Genomic DNA, 21,214 nt, shown 5'->3' with positions numbered 1-21,214 from the left:
GCAATGGCGCAATGTACTTCTGCAATCAAGAGGGACTGCGGTGGGCGGGGGCGTCTGCTTTAGACAAAGAGGTGATGCTGGAGCTGTGGCTTGAGTGCTGAGAGGGAGGTGGTCCCACAAGGGCCTGGGGCAGGGTGGTACATGCAGGAATAGTCAGAGCTAAAAGGCCAAGGCAAACATATTGTATCATTCCATTTGTATGAAACTTCCGGTATAGGCAAATTAGAGACAGAAAGCAGATTAATGGTTGCCAGAGGCTGGGGCGGGGGTGGGCGGTGGGGGCGGGGGCGGTGGCGAGGGAGGTGGGGAGCAGGAGGCAGGATGGGAATGATTGCTAATGGTTATGGGGTTTCTTTTGGGATGATGAAAAGAATGAGCTTGCTGGGACTTCCTTGGTGGTCCAGTGGCTAAGACTCTAAGCTCTCAGTGTAAGGGGCCCAGGTTTGATCCCTGGTCAGGGAACTAGATTCCACATGCCACAACTAAAGAGCCTGCTTGCCGCAATGAAGATCAAAGATCCCACGTGTCACAGATAAGACCCAGCGCAGCCAAATAAATAAATACATTAAAAAAAAAAGAATGAGCTTGCTGTATTCTAGGTACCAAAAGGCCAGTGTGGGAAAAATGGTAGAGGATGGGGCTGGAGATGTGATGAGAGCTGATCATGAGGAAGCGCTGGGTTGGTGAGAAGCTTGCATTTTATTCTGGTACAGTGGGGGAGCCACTGGGAAGTCTTCAAGCAGGAAAGGAACAAGATAGCACTTACCATTTTTAAAGATGCTGGTGGCTGTGTGTGGGCCGTGGGTGGTGAGGGGACCTAAATAAAAGCAGGGAGATTGGGTGGAGAGGCTGCTGCTGGGGTCCGGGGGAAAGACGATGGTGGCCTGGGGCAGAGTGCGGGCCGTGGGGATGGAGTGATGAGAACCGACTTAGGGTTTATTTTGAAGGTAGAACTAGTGGGACTTGATGGATTAAAGGGAAAGAGACTGAGGGCTAGGGAAGAATGGAGAATGCCATTTACATTTTCAACTTGAGCAACTAAAAGGATGGGGTTGGCGTTTACTGAGATGAGGAAGCCTGTGGAGGGAACACCTTTGGGGCACTCAGAGTTTGAGCAGCTTATTAGATATCCACGCACAATGTCAGGGGAGCCGATGGGTGGGCTGGTCTAGAGTTCAGGACTGAGACACATGTCTGATCTTCATCCCATGGAGACAGTATTTAAAACCTGAGCCTGGGTGAGCTTCCTGGGGATAGGTGTGGGTATGGAAGAGAGAAGATCCCAGAGCTGTGCCTAGGGAGTCAGGCTATGTAGAAATCAAGCCAAAGAAGAGCCCCCAGCACAGCAGACCAAGAAAAGCAGCCAGCAAGGCAGGAGGAAAAAAACGGCAGTTCTACCTCTGCAGTGGAGAAAGTGTTTCTAGAAGGGAGAGCCCACACTGTTCAGTGAGTGCTGCTGAGAGGATGAGGAGATGGGGACAGAGGAGTCATCTTAGGACTTAGCAGTGTAACTAGAGATTGGGCTCCCTGTGAGTCCAACTTCCCTGATAACTTGGTTGGTAGAGAATCTGCCTGCAATGCAGGAGACCCTGGTCTGATTCCTGGGTCAGGAAGATCCCCTGGATCAATTCCCGGGTCAGGAAGATCCCCTGGAGAAGGGATAGGCTACCCATTCCAGTATTCTTGGGCTTCCCTTGTGGCTCAGCTGGTAAAGAATCCGCCTGCAATGCGGGAGACCTGGGTTCGATCCCTGAATTGGGAAGATCCCCTGGAGAAGGGAAAGGCTACCCACTCCAGTATTCTGGCCTGGAGAATTCCATGGACTGCACAGTCCATGGGGTCGCAAAGAGCTGGACAGGACTGAGCGACTTTCACTTTCACTTTTCCCTGTGAGTCTGAGCACCCAGCACATGTGTGCTGTGCTGTGCTTGGTCGCTCAGTTGTGTCACCCAGCACATAGTAGATGCTTATTTAAAGGTTGGAAGACTTGAAATGAGCATGTTCTGGACTATGCAGCATAGACTGCCCAGAGCATCAGAGTTCGAGCTAGAAATCAGTTATCTATCAAAGGGAAGTGGCTGAGGAGCATGGGCCACTGGGGAGCCCATTGTCACAGGGAGGCTGAGGGTCGCTGGGAGGCTGGTGGAAGCCGGGGAGCCCAAGGAGCACAGGATGCTGGCTTGCCCGTCCGCACATTTTGTGAGGGCCTTCCCTCCACATCTCCCCTTTTCCTTCAGGAGGTGATTCATATTTCAATATATTCCAGCTGAAAAAGGATCCGATTTTGAGCAGGTGGTAAGTCAGTACACGGAAATTTGATATATTTTGACTAATGCAGTTTGAAATTTGAAAACTGCAGACGATTTTATTCAGGATCCATTTTTATACCAACTCATTATTGGGGGGAAAAGGCAAGATTTCAGGTTTCAGGAGGAGGATGTGTGAACCCAGGCCTGTCACCACTAAGCTTCTCTAAGCAGGCTTGACCTGGCCAGCCGGCTTGCTGCCTGCCTCGGCTGCCTCGCGTTCCTGCTGAAATGCTTTCTTTAGCTACCCCTTTCAAGCATCCCCCTGGGGTTACTAGCCCAATTTAATCTGACCTTTGGCCCTGCCTCTGTCGCACCAACTCCGGCAAATCCCCAGGGTTGGCACTTAAGACAAGTTTTGTGATAACAGTCAATGGTATTACACAGAATTTCCACTTCTTTCCCCATCTGCCTCCTCCATTTCCCCAGCCTTGCAAGTGAGAAGCACAAGGAGAGGAAATAAATAACGACGATGGGGTGGGTTGAGAGGGCTGGTGAAGCTGTCGGCAAGGGAGCAGAGACAGTGTCTGTGGGATGCGGGTGAGGGTCCCTGAGGGGCCAGGGGTCTCGAAGAAGAGAGAGAGCTGTCTTCCCATCGATCAATGCCAGATCCAGCTTTGTCTGGGTCTTGGTTCCACCATCTCGGGTGAATCACTGCACTTTGTTGAGCCTTATTTTTCTCAGCTGTAAAATAAGGATATGAATACCTTCCTAATAATTTTTGGGGGGAGGACTTCCCTGGTGGTCCAGTGGTTAAGAATCTGCCTTGCAACACAGCGTACACAGGTTCGATCCCTGGTGGGGGAACTAAGATCCCACATGCCAAGAGGAATCTAAGCCCACATGCTACATAACTAGAGAGTTAGTGCACCGCTACAAAAGATCCAGCACGACTCAACGAAGAGCCTGTGTGCTGCAACTAAGACCAAATGCAGCCAAATAAACAAATATAAATAAATAATCTTTGTGGGGGAATATCTAATGAGTGGGCTTTCCTGTTGATGCAGTAGTAAAGAATCTGCCTGCCAATGCAGGAGACGAAAGAGTTGAGGGTTCGATCCCTGGGTCGGGAAGATCCCCTGGAGGAGGAAATGGCAACCCAATCCAGTATTCTTGCTGGAAAATCCCATGGACAGAGGAGCCTGGACGGCTACAATCCAGGGGATCGCAAGGTGTCAGACACGACTAAGCGACTGAGCACACACATACACTTCTAAAGAGTATATGTGGATGCTCCCAGGATGGTATATCTGTCACACAGGAGGGATTCAACATGTGTTTATCTGTGCTTCCCCACCCCAGAGGTCTCCTCTTTGTAGGAGGCACACAGCTTTTGTCTCCTGAGTAGCTCACAGCCTAGATGGGAAGAAAACCCTGTGGTTGGTGACTTCTTGGGCGTGGAACATAAGTCTGTATAGACTAACCTTTCTGGGTGACTTGTCATCGTGTATCAGGAGGACTGATAATGAATCTCTGATTTAGGGAAAGAGTAAAAAAAAATTTTTTTGGATAAAGCGTTATGCATAAGGATGTTCATTTCAATATTATTTAGTTTTAGCTTAACTGACTCTTAAAAGAATCAATAGGTACATTCACACGGTAATAAATTGGAAACTCCTGACAGGTATACAAGTGAATTTCCCTTCACACCAGTCCCTAAGCTTCCAGGAGAGTCTCCCAGGAGGCAAATGATATTACCAGTTTTGCCATGATAATTTATAGCAGCGAAAAACGGAAAACAATCTAAATGTCTCAGAAAAATAAATTATGGTCTGTCCATACAATAGGATCCTCTGTAGTCTCTAAAAACCATACCTGATCTTTCGTCACTTGACTGTGGTTGCCTCTGACCCTCAGCATCTGCTGTTCCCTCTGCCTGGAATGCCCACTCACCCAGTGGAGTCCTTCTCAACCTTCAGACTCCCAGCCCTCCCACCCCCGTGGACAAGGGGAGCCCCCACAGTTCTCCTGGCTACCTGGATCTCTCTCCTTATACTCCTCCTTCAGTTCAGTCGCTCAGTCATGTCCAACTCTTTGCAACCCCATGGACTGCAGCACCCCAGGCCTCCCTGTCCATCTCCAACTCCCGGAGTTTACTCAACTCATGTCCACTGAGTCGGTGACACCATCCAATGATTAGATATGGATATGGCCCTTCAGTGAGGGTCTGTTTTCCCATCAGACTGTATTCTCCTGGAGGGTGGGGTCAGTCTGTCTGCTGGGCTCCCCAAGGCTGCTTTAGAGCAGAGACTCACAGATGGAGGCACCTGGAGAGCAGCTGAACGAATGAATAAGTTAGGCAGAAAACGCAGGCTACAGAGCTGCATATATAGCATGATCCCAGTTTTATTGCTTTAAATAAAATTTTTATTTAAATTTTATATATCCCTACGTAAATGAAGGAACTCTCGTAAGAAGGTACAGGAAGGCCCCGTGGATGATTGTCAAGGATAATAGGATTGTGGTGATTTTTCTTCCTTTTTAGTTCTATACATTTCACATTTTCCACAATTGGCAAGTATTATTTTAAAGCTAAAACAAGTAAGGAAGAGTGACTTTAAAGGAAAACCTTGTGGGGGAAAATAGGTAGGGCTTCGGGACACCGGGAAGCCCCCCGCCACCTGGACTAAAGCTCTCTGGATAAGGGTCAGAAGCTGCCCTGTGCTGGTGGCTGGCCAGACGAGGGTCCCTGAAGAAAGTACGGGGCTCCACCAGCAGGGAGGAGACAGCAGTTCAAGGCCTGGGACCTAAGATTCTCAGCTAAACTCAGCAGGGTATTTTTTTTTTCTGTAGGATTTATTTATTTTATTGAAGAGTAAATGTAAGCAAATATAAGGTATAAAAAATAAGAAAGTTAACATCCCTGAGCCCGCTGCTCAGTTTAACACATAGAACACCACAGATCCATGTGAAGCATTCCCTGCCGAGTGTCTTAAGGAGCCAATCGAGAGATTCTGCAAAAGGGTCAAAAGAGAAAGGTCTGTGAGGTGAGGCCTGAAATGCCTGGTAAATTACTCTCTTCGGCATGAGGTCTCTCCTGCTGCTAAAACTTACTGTAAAATATATATTGTATATATTTGGACTTCCCAGGTGGCTCGAGTGGTATAAATAATCCGACTGCCAATGCAGGAGATGCAGGTTCGATCCCTGAGTCGGGAAAATTCCCCCGGAGGAGGAAATGGCAACTCACTCCAGTATTCTTGCTGGGATAATCCCATGGACATAGGAGCCTGGTGGGCTACAGTCAATAGAGTCACAAAGAGTCAGATACAACTGAAGTGACTGAGCACGCACGCATGTGTTTACCCATAACAAGCCATCTCAGCCAACTCTAGCACCTGGTTTCCTTGCTTTGGGCTAGAATTACATCAGCGAAATCATTCATTCATGCACTCACCAGACAAGCTTGGATAAGCTCCACATACCTGGCACTAGTTGGGGGTGGTTCCCCCCAACCCCAAGGAAACTTAGGGCACTGCTCCCACAAGAAGAGCAGGAATTGGGGGAGCAGCGCCAGACCATGGAGGGCTTGGGAGTCATGCTCAGCAGGAGGGACCTCACATCTGTGAGGATTCTTATTTGCAAGCAACAGACACCTGCCTTGACTAATTTAAATAAAAGGCAATTTTTTGGGGAGTATACTGAGTACTTCACAGAATCTCCCAGAGGGCTGGGGACTCCACAGGTAGGAAAAACAGCCCAAGGGAAGGCAAAGACACCTCCAGTGAGCACCTCTAAGGTTCTCACCACAGCCTCTGCCCCCATTGGCTCTGCCACTGCTGCCATCCTGGCAAGCATGTGTCCTGCTCGGCCCCCTGTATATCCGCCTCATTAACTCCCAGCTCAGAAGTCTGGGGTGGTAGTGTCAAGTGGCAGAGCCCCGACCCTGGGTCTTGGCGGAGCTGCAAGGGAGGCTGGGAAAGGGAGGGCTGGACCTTTTCAGCTTCCACGGGGAAGGAAAGGCTCATCTACATAAACTGGAAGATCTGCCAAGTACAGGAAGAGGGTTTAGCTGCTGGGTGGCTGACAAGAGTGACAGATGTCCACAACATACTCTCCTGAAGGCATCTGGGGAAGACTGTCAGTTCATGGAAGCCAGGAACTGGTTCTTTTATTCCCAGAGCCCTCTTGGCATGGTGCCTGGTCAGAGGAAAGTAGGGGAGTAAATATTTGCTGAGCTAATGCACCGTCAGGGCTTCCAGGTGGAGCTAGTAGTAAAGAACCCACCTGCCAATGCAGGAGACATAAGAAATCCAGGTTCCATCCTTGGGTCTGGAGTAGAAAGTAGCAACCCACTCCAGTATGCTTGCCTGGAAAACTCCATGGACAGAGGAGCCTTGTGGGCTACAGTCCATGGGGCTGCAAAGAGTCAGACACGACTGAGCACACACACGCGCACACACACAGTGCAATGTCAGCAGGGGAGTGACCTGAGCAGGTTTCACGGGAGGGGCCAGACAGCCCCACCTGTCCAGTGAAAGGTAAGCGGATCTTGGGCAGAGCCTGGGGCAGTGGCCGTGGAAGCCTGGGTTTGCAGGCACTTTGTCCTCTTGTCCCCACAAACCTTGTGTGTGACCAGGGTGGCTTGATTTCTCACCACACAGAGGGCCTGTTTCATTCCGTTTTCTTCCTCCTCAAACTCCCTCCCTCTTCCTTCCCTCAGCTCTCAGCTGATGACCCCACTTACTTCCGGGAGAAAACAGAAGCCCTCAGAAGCTAACACATCCTCCTCTCTTCAGGAGGAACACCTGCACCAGAGGTGTTCTTTGGACCTCTGGATCTTGGTCTCTTTGGTCCTCTCACTCCTAAGCCATCAATTTCTCTCTCCCTTTCCTCCTGGATCACCCCCAGGAGCATGCAAACAGACTCTAGTGTCTTTTCTTCCATCTTAGAAAACAAACAACCTCCCTGGACCCTACACCCCTTCGGGTCCTGCCCAGACTGTCTGCTCCCTGCGCATCCAAGCTTCCCTAGTGAGTGGCCTCTGGGTGCTCCCAGCTGCTGATCCCGGAGTCCCCTGGGAGCCTTCATCCCTTTCCTACTGACAACAGGCTGGGCCCTTTGAAGGACCTTGACCAGTGAAGCGTGAACTGGAGTGACATGCACCCCTGGAAACGAAAGCCTCAAGTGCCAGTCCTCTGTCCCCTCTGCATCCCTGAGCAGAGCGGCAGCTGCCCTGCCTGAGCAAGAAGCCAGTCTTTGTTGCTGTGGTCGTGGAGATTCTGGGTCCCTGGTCACATCAGCGTGCCCCAGCCTGTCCTGACTGATACAGTGCTGTCTCCCCTCCTCAGCTCCCATTCACTCTTCATCCCACTCCCACATGCCTTCTGCCCCTCCTTTCTACCAGCAACGAACTTTCCAGCATCACCCATTACCTCCACATTGTCAAATACACTCTCCAGTCCTCAAGGAAACTCTCAGCCACTCTCATCCTCCTTCCTTCTCAAAACACTCTTGGCTTTGGTCATGCCACACTTTCCAGGCTTTCCTCTGACCTCATTGCCCATCCTTCTCCTTTACACACCTTAAGAATTGCTGTGTTGCCAGAGTCCGCAATCCTTTATCTTCTCACACTCTCTCTCTCTCTCTTTTTTTTTTTTTTGGCTGTGCCATGCATCATGTGGAACTTCCCTGACCAGGGATTGAACCCACACCCTTTGCGTTGGAAGTGCAGTGTCTTAACCACTGGACCGCCAGGGAAGTCTTGACTCTAACTTCTCTCTTGACTCTCAGAGGTGACCTCATCCATTCCCATGGATGGAAATACCATCTCTATGCTGGTGCCTCCCACGTGTGCTTCTCACCTCTGGGCTTCAGTTTTGTACAACTCTGTAAGATTTATGACTTTGTTCATCCTAGGCGGAGCTCTTCGCGGCCCCGGCGCCTGTTTTCCTAGGCTCCTCCCATCTTGCTGTACTCTTACGCTCTGCAGCCTCCTGTCTCCCTTACAACGGTCCATCCTAATGTCCGTCAGTTCTGCAACCCAGATGTTTCTCGGCCTGTCCACTGCTGTCTGTCTCCATGGCCCCCACCCCTTCTGAATCCTCCATGTCTCTCATGGATGACAGCCATAGGCCTCGCTGCCTCCCTTCTTGGTCCCACAAATCCATGCTCCCCCCAAATCTGATCAGGTTGCTAGTACTTCAGTTTCCTGCCAGAAACAGAATCAGATCCAAAGTCTGTTTATTTATGGCTGTGCGGGGTCTTCATTGCTGTGCGCCGGCTTCCTCTGGTTGCGACAAGTGTGGGCCTCTCCTTGCAGTGGCCGGAACGTGGCTTGTTTCGGAACGTGGCTGTAGGCGCACAGGCTTCAGTGGTGCAGCACGTGGGCTCAGTGGTCGTGGAGCACAGGCTGTAGGTTACACAGGGTTCACTACTTGCAGTTCCCAGGCCCTAGAGCACAGGCTCAATAGCTGTGGCACGCAGACTTGGTTGCTTCGCAGCCTGTGGGATCTTCCCCGACCAGGGATGGAACCCATGTCCCTTGCATTGGCAGGTGGATTCTTATCCACAGTGCCTCCAGGGAAGTCCCAGAACTAAACTCTTGACTGAGCCTTTTAAAGCCATTTTTGACCCCATCACACGTCCCTCTCATCCACACCAAGTTCAATTCTGCCCCAGGACCTATTCACCTGTAGTTCCCACTGCCTGGAAAGCTGTTCTTCAGCTCCTTCTTAATGTTAGGTGTCAACCCAAGTGTCACCCGCTCCTCAGAGAGGCCATTCATTCATTCATCTGTCTTAAACCTCCTTCCTGTGTCCCCAGTGCCTACCGCTCTGTCAGTTTGGGCGTCTCTGGTTGTTTAAATCATCTCCCCCTAGACTGTAAGCTCCACGAGGGAAGGAGTTACGTCTCTTACTGTTGTAGCACCAAGCACGGAGCTGTTCCTCACATGAATGAAAGAACTGGAAGGCAGATTCAGAAAGGGGTGATCGATAAACAGGACGTGAGTTCTGAAGGCCTTTCACAAACAGCAAGGAAGGAGTGGCTGCTCCAGGGACTCAGAATGAGGGGTCTTGGTGGAGAGCTCTGCACCTGCTTCTCAAAGCTGGGTTCCATCTGTTTTCCTCCAGGGATTGGTAGAGCAACCCCCGCAACTCCCTTCTCTCACACGCCTTCAGGAGCCCCCTAGGAAGGCATCTCAATGGACACTTGCCCCCTGAGGACTGTCCCAACCCTGCAGAGGTTCCCAGCCCCAGTTATCACACCATAAGGGTGTCAGGGGGCCTGTCTGGTTGCAGGTGGGCCTACAGTTTTCTGGGGTTTGTGGGGACAGACAATTGGTTCCAGATGGAAGAGACAGGGCACAGAGCCTTCTCTGAAGCCCCTGGGAAGGGCTGGCTTTCAGAGGCCCTTGTCCTCAGCCTTGGAGTCCTGGAGGCCACAGCCCGGGTTCTGGGGCCCACAGACTGGGAAGCAAATTTGAGTAGCAGTGAACACATATTATAAGCCCCAGGGCAGCTTTGCAAAGTGAAGATAGAGCTCATATGACCAGGGCTTTGTGCAGAGAGCTGGCCATGTGTCGGGGGATGGACTGGGAGAGAGAGCCAAGTACAAAGGTCAAGACCTCGTCCCCGGCCCCGCCCCGCGGCCCCACCCCCACCCCCGACCTGCTATGCCCTGGGGCAGCAAAGGCCTGGCAGGAACTTGAGGTTGAGCCCTGACTTGGAATCTAATCCATCAGGTCCCTCTGCCAGGCCTCTGGGGTCTGGGAGCGCCAGGGTGGGTGGGGTGAAAGCCAGGGTCCACGGGGTGGGGGGCGGGGAGGCAGCGGCTTCCTCTGATGGAGTAGCAGTAACGGTAATGCAGCCCTCAGCCTTGGGGATGCCCAGCCCTCAGCCTTGGGGATGCCCCGCCCTGCAGCCGGTCTGGGTACCAGTTCAGAGCACAGCCTCAGTGAGTGCTGCCAACACCCAAGAAGGCAGGTGCTCTAAGTCCCCATTCCCGGACTGAGAAACTGAGGCTGCAGAGGTTTGGTGGCCTGTCTGAGCTTGTCCAGCTGAAACGTGCTGCCTTTGGGACTGGTCCCAGGCCCAGGCAGTTCATGGACACAGAGCTGCCTGTGCCGGCCTCCAGTGTAGCCCCCCACCTCTCCATCCCACTCAGGGACCCCCGCAGTGAGGAGGTGATAGACACGGTTAGGCAGAGGAGAGAGGAGGCTGAGTTTGCTCCAACAAGGCCTCCTGAGAGCTTGGCGGCCCAATTAGCACGGTTCCCGGCCAGGCCCGCTCGGGGGACTAGCTGCAGCAGATGAAAGCTGAAAGGTTATTCCAATAAGGTGCCGCCCACTTCCCAGCTGAGAGTGATCCTGGTGTGCTGGAGGGGCTTGGAGTGGGTACATAATTCAGCGTGTCAGGAGGAGAGCAGGAGCTATAGGCAAAGCCAGAGTGGGCGCTGAGATAAGACGGGGATGTCACGGGCGGGCGTGCCTCTCCTTGGAAGAGGGCCCTGCCCCCTCCCTGGGGTGGAGTTCAGGAACGGTCAGGATGAAAGGGCTGGGTGGCCAGCCCCCTCGATGGTCTCCAGAGACAAAGGTGTGCTGAAACATTCACATGCAGGCACGCAGGTATGTGCACACGGCCACGTCCACACACATAGATAAACATACATGTAGATGTGCAGACACTCACACACACACAGGCTCTGTCTAGGCCCCAGGCTGCAGCCACAGGGCCTGAGGTGTGGGTCTGAAGAACGATCATGCCCCATGCCTGCCTGTTTACTCGCCCCTCATCCTGTGGCCAGAAGTTTTTTGGGGGGCCATGGCACTCCTGGCCCCCAGATAGGTTGACTGAGATTTGTTTGGGACTTTCAGATATTAGCACTAAAAGTCCTGTGTCCTGGGAAACTCCTGAGTCCCAGACAAACCTGTGCTGGTCGCCTGCCCCAGGCCCCAGGCAGGCCCGGCGTGTCCCCTCCCTCCCCAAGTCCTCCTCTGTCACCTCCGTGCTGGCCAAGGGCCCCTTGAAAGAGAGCCACAGCTGAGTCTCTGCTCACCCCGGAGGCCTGTGCACTAATCAAGACCATTATGTTTATTGAGCACCTACTATGGCTTCCCTGGTGGCTCAGAGGTTAAAGCGTCTGCCTGCAATGCGGGAGACCTGGGTTCCATCCCTGGGTTGGGAAGATCCCCTGGAGAAGGAAATGGCAACCCACTCCAATATTCTTGCCTGGAGAATCCCATGGACGGAGGAGCCTGATGGGCTACAGCCCATAGGGTCGCAAAGAGTCGGACATGACTGAGGACTTCACTTCACTATGAGCCAGGCTCTGGGCCTAGAGTTTTCTTCCTGAGTACCTACTGTGTGTCGGGCACTGTTCTAGGCCCTGAGGGCACAGCAGGGAACACTAGACAAGATCACTCCTCATGGAACTGCCCCTCAAGTGAGGGAAGACAGAAAATAACATCAATTAAAAAGTGACGGGAATTTATTAGGAAAGAAGAAATGTTATGGGGAAAAGTAAAACAGGGAAGGGGTCATTTAAAATAGGCTGCGGGGGGAGGGAATTCCCAAGCAGTCCAGTGGTTAGGACTCTGTGCTCCCACTGCTGAGGGGCTGGGTTCCATCCCTGGTTGGGGAACTAAGATCCCACGAGCCGAGTGGTGCGGCCAAAAATATAAATGGATTGAAAGTGTTAGTCACTCAGCTGTGTCCAGCTCTTTGCCACCCCATAGACTGTAGCCCACCAGGCTCCTCTGTCCATGGGATTCTCCAGACAAGAATACTGGAGTGGGTTGCCATGCCCTTCTCCAGGGGATCTTCCCATCCCAGGTCTCCTGCATTGCAGTCAGATTCTTTACCGTCTGAGCCACCAGGGAAGCCCCTAAATAAATAAACAAATATTTTCAAAGGCTGCTGGGGAAGGCCTCCCTGAGCAGGTGACATGGGGAGGGGCTTGAATGGAGAGGTGAGGGCAGGAACCCTGCAGGTGTCCTGGGGCAAGCTTCCAGCAGAGTGGACGGTGCGTGCAGAAGGCTGGAGACAGGATGTGCCCGGCATGGAAAGGACAAGAGCAGGGAAACCCAGCTCCGCCCCGGCTGGCTTCTTTGTCTCCAGAAGTGACCTGGGCTTGGGTGTGGCACAGAGGGGCAGTGCCGTGTGGCTGGAGGCGCCAGTCACTCTGTGAGCACAGGAGGCTTGGCCTGAGGCCGTTATTGGCAACAGAGCCATCCCGTTAGCATCGATTGGCTTAGAGAGGAGCGCCAGGCCAGGCTGGGGCAGCAGCGGGGCCAGGAGCTGAGCCCTGGGCAGGGGGGGCAGGCTGCAGAAGCAGGAGGACTGACCAAACGGCTGACCAGTCTCTAAGCCTCCAGAGCCCCACGGAGCTGCCTGGTGGCTCCAGGGGATATCAGCCCACTGGGCTGGCGCCCTGCATGGGTGTGGGGAAGGGCAGGCACCAGACTCAGGCCAGAGTGACGCCCGAGACCTTGGGGCCAGGGAGGGCAGACCAGGCCTCAGACGAGGATGCCCTCGCTGTCCTGCTCGCCAGCGGTGTGGCCTTGGCCGGCCCCTCCCCTCTGTGCCTCCCACCTGTGGGGTAGCAGGAGGATACCATGTAAGGAACCTGCTACTCGGTTCTGGTACAGGGTTGGGTCCCGTTTAGTTAGCTCCCTTCCTGTTCTGGGGGAAGGGAAGCTGCAGGGCCCCTGAGACAGGAGCAGGGGCCCTATCAGTGGTGCTGGTCCCAGTGGGAGCTCACTGGCTTCCCCAGCCCTGGGTAGCCCTTACCCAGCTTAAGCTGTAGTTACAGCCTCATAGGGAGTTCAGGCTACTTAGAGGCTAAGAGAAGGGCTGCGGTAAGATAGAGCCTGCTGCCTACTTCCCCACCTCAGTACCTTGGCACGTGCTGTCCTCTGCCTGGAATGCCCTTTCCACCCAGCCCACGAGGTCCAGCCCCTATGGAAATTTTCATAGGCACAGCTTATGAATGGGCTGCTGAGTCTGGGTGAGGGGCCTGCCCAAGCCCAGGCTACTCACCCAGATCCTCACAGGTCCCTGCTCAGCAGGTGAGGGATTTGGGGATTTGAGGCAAAGAAGACATGAAGACTGGCTTCTCAGGTGGCACAGTGGTAAAGAATCCACCTGCCAACGCAGGAGATGCAAGAGATGCGGATTTGATCCCTGGGTCAGGAAGATCCCCTGGAGTAGGAAATGGCAACCTACTCTGATATTCTTGCCTGGAAAATTCTATGGACAAAGAAGCCTGGTGGGCTACAGTCCATGGGGCCGCAAAGAGTCAGACACGGCCGCAAAGAGTCAGACACAACTGAGCGCGCACTCACACACACACACACACACACACACACGGGACTTGAAGACACTAATGGCTCTCCTTTTCTGCACACCCTTTGTACTGGCAGGGGAGCAAGAAAACTTCATGGAGGAAGTGGCACAAGGCAGCAAGTGCCTTTCCCATCACACACCAAGGCGCCTACTCTGGGCCTGGCACCTGCTGGACAGTCTGGTATTGAGACCCCCATCTGCTGTGTGTGTGTGCTCAGTCACTCAGTCGTGTCTGACTCTCCATGGGATTCTCCAGGCAAGAATACTGGAGTGGGTTGCTGTTTCCTTTTCCAGGGGCATCTTCCCAACCCAGGAATTGAACCCACCTGCCAAGTTCTTCCCAGGCCCCTCCCTACCCTGGCACTCTGCATACTCCAAGACTTTGGCAACAAGTGTTGAATGGAGGAAGGAATGAATGAGGCTGCAAATCTGTGTGTGGGAGGCCAGGAGGTCTGGGAGCAGCTGAGTAGACAATCAGGTGGATGCCCCTGGAGTAGGCGGAGAGCAGGGGGAGGAAGGGGGAGCAGGAGAGGAGATAGTGGAGGATGAGAGCCAGAGGAAGTCCAGAGTTTGAGTCTGCACCTTACTTTCTCCAGCCCACTCAGGTAGAGTGACCTCCTTGTTCCCCAGGACATGGCAAGGAAGCTGATGGGAGGAAGCATAAGGCTCCTCCACGGAGACTTGTATCCATGCTAATTTGCAATCTTAAAATGCACAGCAAAGGCACCAGTGTCATTGTTAGTACATTAATCAGTAATCAGTGGGTCGGGGCTCCCATGGGCCACACAGAGCGGGCACGGGGGCACAGGAGGAGCTGTGGCGAAGCAGTGCCAGCCTCCCTGGGAAGAAATAGGCAGGGTGATGATCCATGACCAGGGCACATGCTGGCTCAGGCAGAGGAGGCGGGGTAGGCTGGGAGAGCTGGTCCAAGGCCTTGGAGATGGAACCAGCTTCCAGGTTGGAGAAGCAGACTCAGTTGAGACCCACTGCAGTGCCCAGTGGTAGGGAGCAGCGGTCACTGGCCTGGGTCCCCTGGCATCTCAATAGTACCCGAGGATGGAGAGCAGCTCTAAGCATCACCTGGGGTCCCTGCCTCCTCCTGGGCCCCTCTCAGGGGAACAGCCCCTCTCAGGCTCCTGCCCTGAGTGCCACCTTTATACTCCTTCCCCCACCCACGATATCTGACCACTCCCACCTGCCAAAATGTGTTCATATGCTGACCGCTAAGGCCACACCTAGATTTTTGGACTTTTGGCTCCTTTACCCAAACCAGGGTCTTTGCCTGGCTTCCCCTGTACCCCAACACCTCCAGCCAGGGGCACCTGCCTAAGGGAGGGGTGTGGCTTTTATGGAGCACCCCCAGCTTCTCTGAGGATGACTTCAGAAAATCCCCACCCACAGCCTTTCAAAGACGAAGCCACAGCAGCAGGCAGAAGGGCTGTCTGCCCCACCCCAGGTCAGGGGGCAGGAAACCTCCTCCCTCACCCCCACACCACACAGGGTGGTTCTGAGGCTCTGAGGAATGTGAGCAGAGCACTCTGTAAACTCTGTAAGCTGCACAAATGTCGGCGGTATTAACACTGAGCCTGCCAGGGCTCAGCCTGCTCCCACTGCGGGCCACGCTCCCTGCCTGACTTAAAGGAAGGAAGTGCCTTGTCTTTGCAGGACCCCAGGGGGTGGGGGTGGGGGTCTTTTGTGGCCCTGTCCTCTTCAGCACAGTGAGCGCCCTGAATGTCCCTGAGCTAGGAAGGGGACCCTGGACTCCCTCATGGTGCCAGGGCGAGGGCGCCTCCCCAGGGCCATCTGGGCCGGGAGGAGGAGCAGAGATGAGCAAGGGGAGATGGGGTGGTGGGCTGTGTGGAAGATGCAACCGGTATTTGCTGGGCCCTCCTCCCAGCCCTGGTGTTGGAGGCTCAAGGCAGTGGGCAGGCTCCCTGAGAGTCAGCCTGGGTTTGGGGGCCAGGCTCCTAGGGGGTCCTCCCACTGCTGAAGGGCTGGGGCCCCCTGAGGTCAGACTCCACTCAGGGAGTGCTGGCCTAGCGATCCTCTCCTACTCTTGTTACACACGGGGAAACTGCGGGGAAACTGCGGCTGAAAAGGACCCCCTGCCTGGGGCTGGGGCTGCAGACTGTTCAATGGTGGTGATGACTGTTCAATGGTGGTGATGACTGAAGCGGGGCAGGGGCCACAGAGAGCGTGGCCCAGCCCAGAATGGGAACTCACAGCTGCTCTGCCACCATCGCCACAACTGCCGAGGTCATAATTGCTCTGAAATCGCAACCCAACACAATTATGCAGAAACCGAATTATGTGCGATGATTTTTCTGTGTTGGAAACGTTGTTGAAGCCGGGTGATTACAGGGGGACAGGAAGCAGCTGCCACTCTCTGGGAACCCATAACTCCCAACAGCTGGGAGCTGTCGCTTATTTACGATGCCGTTTCTGGGAGGAAAGAGAGGGTGGCAGGGGTGGTGAGGTCCGCTGGAGCCCGGGCAGGCAGCTCTAGGGCAGCGGCCGGCCCGAGACCGGGAGTAGGGGCCCACCCCAGAGTGGCCGGGAGGGTTAGTTCTCTCATCCAATATGCTCTGGGTACAGCTGGCAGCCGGAAGAACCAGCCGAGCTGCCCCAGGCACCCAGCTCTCCCCAGAGGCCTGTGATCAGCCAAGCTGGAAGGGAAGGATCAGGAAGCCAACCCCAGCAGGAACGAGATGACGGCCTGGCCCTGCAGGGTGGGGGTCTACAGGCCTAGAGCCGGTCCCCACAACACTGGCGTGTCTGCCAGGCTGCCCGGGGCAGCTGCGACCCTGGAAAAAGGCAGGTAATGACGATCATCCATAATGAGGCTGCTGTGATAATGAGTGCGTGGCTGTTATCCGACCACAGGCTGGACACATCCGAAAATAAATTATTTTAAGGATCCATTAACGAATGCCTAATTAATGCCCAATTAGAGAGAAGCTACAGAGGAAATGCTCTGGACAATCGAGAGGCAAGGCCTGATTTGCAGTGGTAGCCTGGGATCTCCAGAGAGCTGGGGAGAGGGGAGGGACCAGACAGTGGACCGTAGTGGGGGGCAGTCTCTCTCTGGCTACTCCTAGGACCCCAGAACCATCAGTCCTGGTGCCTCCCACAGTCCTCCTCTCTCTCTGTCTCTACCTCTCTCTCTCTCTCTCACACTCGCATACACACACGTGTCCTTTGCAGAGAAAAACTATTATTACTTAGAAATGAGGAATCTTAAGTCATGAGGGATGATGCATGCTTGAGGACGTGGAAGGCACTGTAAATGAGAAATCTTTCAAGATAAAACTTTGGTGACATGTCTGCTCGCTTTGTTTGTTATTGGGAATAATTGAAATAAAAAGACTCTTCAGGAGCCCATATGAGATATTTACTTTGTTAGAACAGGAGCCTGCCCCACTATCTGCTCATGCAGATAAAGGCAAGTAAGTGGCAGAGCTGAGACCCCAGGGGGACAGGACCCCCGAGGCTGGCTGCTGAGTCCACGGGCTGTGACCCCAATCCTAGCCAGGATGACAGGGCCTAAGGGGGCGGGGCTCAGAAGCTGTGGGCGGGGCTAGGGCTTTGCAGGGTGGGGCTAAAGAAGTCCGCCAGATGTAGGGGTCCGCAGCCTCTACACCAACGCACCTCACAACCCAGGCTGGAATAGAAACCCCCAGAAGAGATGGGGCGCCAGGGCATGGGAAGCCATCAGGAGTCAGGGGGCTATGACCCCAGACCCCAGATCGCTGTGTGGCTAAGACGAGGACAGAGCCCCGGTGACCAAGGAGGCTCACATACCCGTGGAGCTCGGCTTCTCTGACCGTCTCCCACGTCCCGGGCAGCCCCCTGTGACCTGGCTGTGCTCTCTCTCTCCCCTCCAGGGTGCTGTGTGGAACTGCTGCTGCTGCTGCTGGCCGGGGAGCTGCCTCTGGGCAGCGGCTGCCCGCGGGACTGCGTGTGCTACCCCGCACCCATGACAGTCAGCTGCCAGGCGCACAACTTCGCCGCCATCCCCGAGGGCATCCCGGAGGACAGCGAGCGCATCTTCCTGCAGAACAACCACATCACCCTCCTCCGGCAGGGCCACTTCAGCCCCGCCATGGTCACCCTGTGGATCTACTCCAACAACATCACCTTCATCGACCCCAACACCTTCCAGGGCTTCGTGCACCTGGAGGAGCTAGACCTTGGCGACAACCGGCAGCTGCGGACGCTGGCCCCTGAGACCTTCCAGGGCCTGGTGAAGCTCCACGCCCTCTACCTCTATAAGTGTGGGCTCAGCGCCCTGCCGGCCGGCATCTTTGGCGGCCTGCACAGCCTGCAGTACCTCTATCTGCAGGACAACCACATCGAGTACCTCCAGGATGACATCTTTGTGGACCTGGTCAACCTCAGCCACCTGTTTCTCCACGGCAACAAGCTGTGGAGCCTGGGCCAGGACACCTTCCGGGGCCTGGTGAATCTGGACCGGCTGCTGCTGCATGAGAACCAGCTGCAGTGGGTCCATCACAAGGCTTTCCACGACCTCCGCAGGCTGACCACCCTCTTCCTCTTCAACAACAGTCTCTCTGAGCTGCCAGGTGACTGCCTGGCACCCCTGGGGGCCCTGGAGTTCCTCCGCCTCAACGGGAACGCCTGGGACTGTGGCTGCCGGGCGCGCTCCCTGTGGGAATGGCTGCAGAGGTTCCGGGGCTCCAGCTCGGCGGTCCCCTGCGTGTCCCCTGAGCGTCTGCACGGCCAGGACCTGAAGCTGCTGAGGGCCGAGGACTTCCGGAACTGCACGGGGCCGGCGTCCCCGCACCAGATCAAGTCGCACACGCTCACCACCACCGACAGGGCCGCCCGCAAGGAGCACCACCCACCCCACCACGGCCCTGCCAGGGACAAGGGCCACCCACACGGCCATCTGCCCGGCTCTCGGTCAGGCTCCAAGAAGCCGGGCAAGAACTGCACCAGCCATAGGAATCGCAACCAGGTCTCGAAGGCGGGCTCCGGGAAGCAGGCCCCCGAGCTGCAGGACTACGCCCCTGACTACCAGCACAAGTTCAGCTTTGACTTCATGCCCACATCACGGCCCAAGAGGAAGGGCAAGTGTGCCCGAAGGACCCCCATCCGTGCCCCCAGCGGGGTGCAGCAGGCCTCCTTGGGCACCTCCCTGAGGGCCTCGCTCCTGGCCTGGATACTGGGGCTGGTGGTCACTCTCCGCTGAGGAAGCGGGGTGCCAGCACCCAGCACTGCTACATGTCCACCAAGGAACAGGATTTCTTTTCTATTTTTACAAGTGGAGGATCTGCTGGGTTTCAGGCAAAGGCTGGTAGAGGCTTCGGCTGCTGTCTGGGCCCTGGCCAGTGGATTATAAACCCAAAGTGTACAGCCCCAAGCAGAGGGGGGTTTAGTGCATCCCACCCAGCTGTTCCCAGCCAGCCCCCTCGCCGAGCAACCATGGACAGCATCCACCCAGCAAGGCAGTTAAAGCCGCAAGGTTAATCCTTCATTAGCAACAATGGGACAGTGCCCCACGGGAGCTGAGCTCTGTGGAATCCTGGTCATTTGGAGATGTCTGAAGGGGCCCCGCCACCCTGGAGGAAGCAGGACTCAGCGAACAGACGAGAGGCTGGGCCCGCCAGCTATGTGGGGGCACGTGAGCAGGTGGCACTTTGGCTCTTGCCTGAGGCCACTTAGTCACCCTGCCCTGAATCCAACCATGTGCCACCTTCAGTCCTTCCTTTGGGGGTAATGCCTCTCATTCCTGATGTCTCAGGCAACCCTGGCAGACCAGGCCCAGCTGCTGGGCTCCAAGAACCAATTACCAAAGGCAAGATCATCAGAGGCTGAAATTCAGAACTTCATCATGTGCAATGGGGTTCTCACAGGAGGTGCAGTTTTATAACTATGTCCACTTATATATATATACACACTCTCTACATATATATACACAAATGCACAGGTCCTTTCCCTAGTCCCTTACCTAACTGTATGTCTCATCATGTTTATAAACTATATGGAAAACTGTATCTGCAGAACTAAGGGTTGTATTGGTGATTTCTAGCAAGAAAGGAGTTCTAGGATTTTTGTCTAGAATCCCAACCTGGCAACGGTAGTCCCCGCGTAACCTGGGCTTTCCCGGGCCTGGGGCCAAAGGGCAGTGGGGAGGGTCAGAGAGAAGGGGATGCCATAAGAATCACTTCAGGGGACCAATATTCTTAGATATTTAGAACATCACCATGTTTTTATATGCAACACAAGACTGTCTGCCACCCCAGAGCACCCTATCACTCCCAGTACCGCAGCTATTGGCATCAGGGTGAGAAGCTAGAAGCAGCTTGTTGGACATCAGGGAGCCAGGCTCTGGGAAGGGGCTGGAAGGAGAAGGGGCAGGAAGGCGATTTGGGTTTCTTAGGCCGGCAGGCGAGGCAGCATTCACAGTGTTAGTCCAACAGGCTGGGCAGTGTCGTCAGCCTAGGGCTTTGCCAGCAACAGTCTGGACAGGCCAGGGAGACTCTGGGCATGAGCCCAGGCCTCCAGCATGGCTCAGCTGCTGAATTTTTCCTTGAGGCTCTTTGGTGGGCGTCCCAGCAAAGGTCTTGGGTAGGGTGGCAGGAGGGTGGCATCAGGCGGCCTTAGCAGAAGGGGAACAAAGAGGGCATTTCAAGAACCATCTCAGGCACTTTTCATTACGGAGGCCCCATCCCTCCTGGACCCTTTGAAGGTGCCCCGGGGACAGGGAGAGTTCAGGGGGGTGGCCAGACTCAGGGGTCAGAAGTGGGGATGTGCAGGGAAGGGAGCAGGAAAGCCCAGAGACAGGGGAGGGGGGCTCAAGTCAAGGTCAGCCATGCTGCTGGCTGGGGTCCGAGCGGGAGCAATTGTTTTTGGCTTTGCACAAACCCGAATTCCCCACCAGAGAAGCTGTGTGTCAGGTGCAAGAAACATTGAATCCAATTAAGAGAGAAAAATAATAATAATAAAAAAATTCTCTTGGAAAGAACCCTGTTTTTCAATTCTTAACCCCGCATTCCTAAAGGAGTGGCAGATCCCAGGCTTTCGTGGGGGTGGGCGAGCCTGGTTAGGCTCAGCTCTGAAAACACAAGCACGTTTGTCGGTGGGAGGTGCTGTTTGAAGCAGGGGCACACTGACTCACTGGGACACGTGTGCCTGCACACACACACACACACATGCATGCACGCACATGTTCTCGGTTCTTCGCTCACTGACACAGGATGCGACTTACTTCCCATGCTCTGGCTGCACTGGGTCGGCACCATTTCTGTGGCTGTCCCCAGAGCAGGCTGGCCCTGGATCACTCCTGGCCTGTTCCTAAGAGCTTCACCCGCAGCAGCTGAGCTGTCGATTCTTAAGTGGGCTCTGGGGGGTAGTTGGAAGGGAACTGCCAGTTCCCAGGACCCAGAGGGTGTTCCAGGAAGCCAGAGACTGACTTATGGAATAGTGGATGTGTGTGGGGTCTGGAGGCTGCACCCACCTCCCTGGCTTTGAAGAAAGGAGTGAGTTTCCCCAAATAGAAGAAAGAGGCTGTGTTTCCAGGCCTGGACAAATCCTCCTAATTACAGGGCTGGAAATGTGCCCTAAAGGGAGTCTGGTGGCGGCAGAACAAATTATCTGCGT

At 54.6% G+C, this 21,214-nt stretch overlaps 1 protein-coding gene across 1 annotated transcript in view; it reads left to right on the top strand.

Moving 5' to 3' along the window:
- RTN4RL1 (reticulon 4 receptor like 1) overlaps positions 1-20,579 on the top strand; it is a 74,549-nt gene extending 53,970 nt beyond the window's left edge. Inside the window, exon 2 of the mRNA XM_027517063.1 lies at positions 17,476-20,579. Within this exon, the coding sequence (XP_027372864.1) occupies positions 17,476-18,803 (1,328 nt within the window). The 3' untranslated portion in view covers positions 18,804-20,579. The remainder of the gene's footprint in view (positions 1-17,475) is intronic.
- The last annotated feature ends 635 nt before the right edge of the window (positions 20,580-21,214 follow it).

Source organism: Bos indicus x Bos taurus, chromosome 19, assembly GCF_003369695.1.
Source record: "Bos indicus x Bos taurus breed Angus x Brahman F1 hybrid chromosome 19, Bos_hybrid_MaternalHap_v2.0, whole genome shotgun sequence".
NCBI classification, from domain to species: domain Eukaryota; kingdom Metazoa; phylum Chordata; class Mammalia; order Artiodactyla; family Bovidae; genus Bos; species Bos indicus x Bos taurus.
The sequence above is the reverse complement of the archived record's forward strand: the minus strand, read 5'-3'. Positions and strand labels throughout refer to the sequence as shown.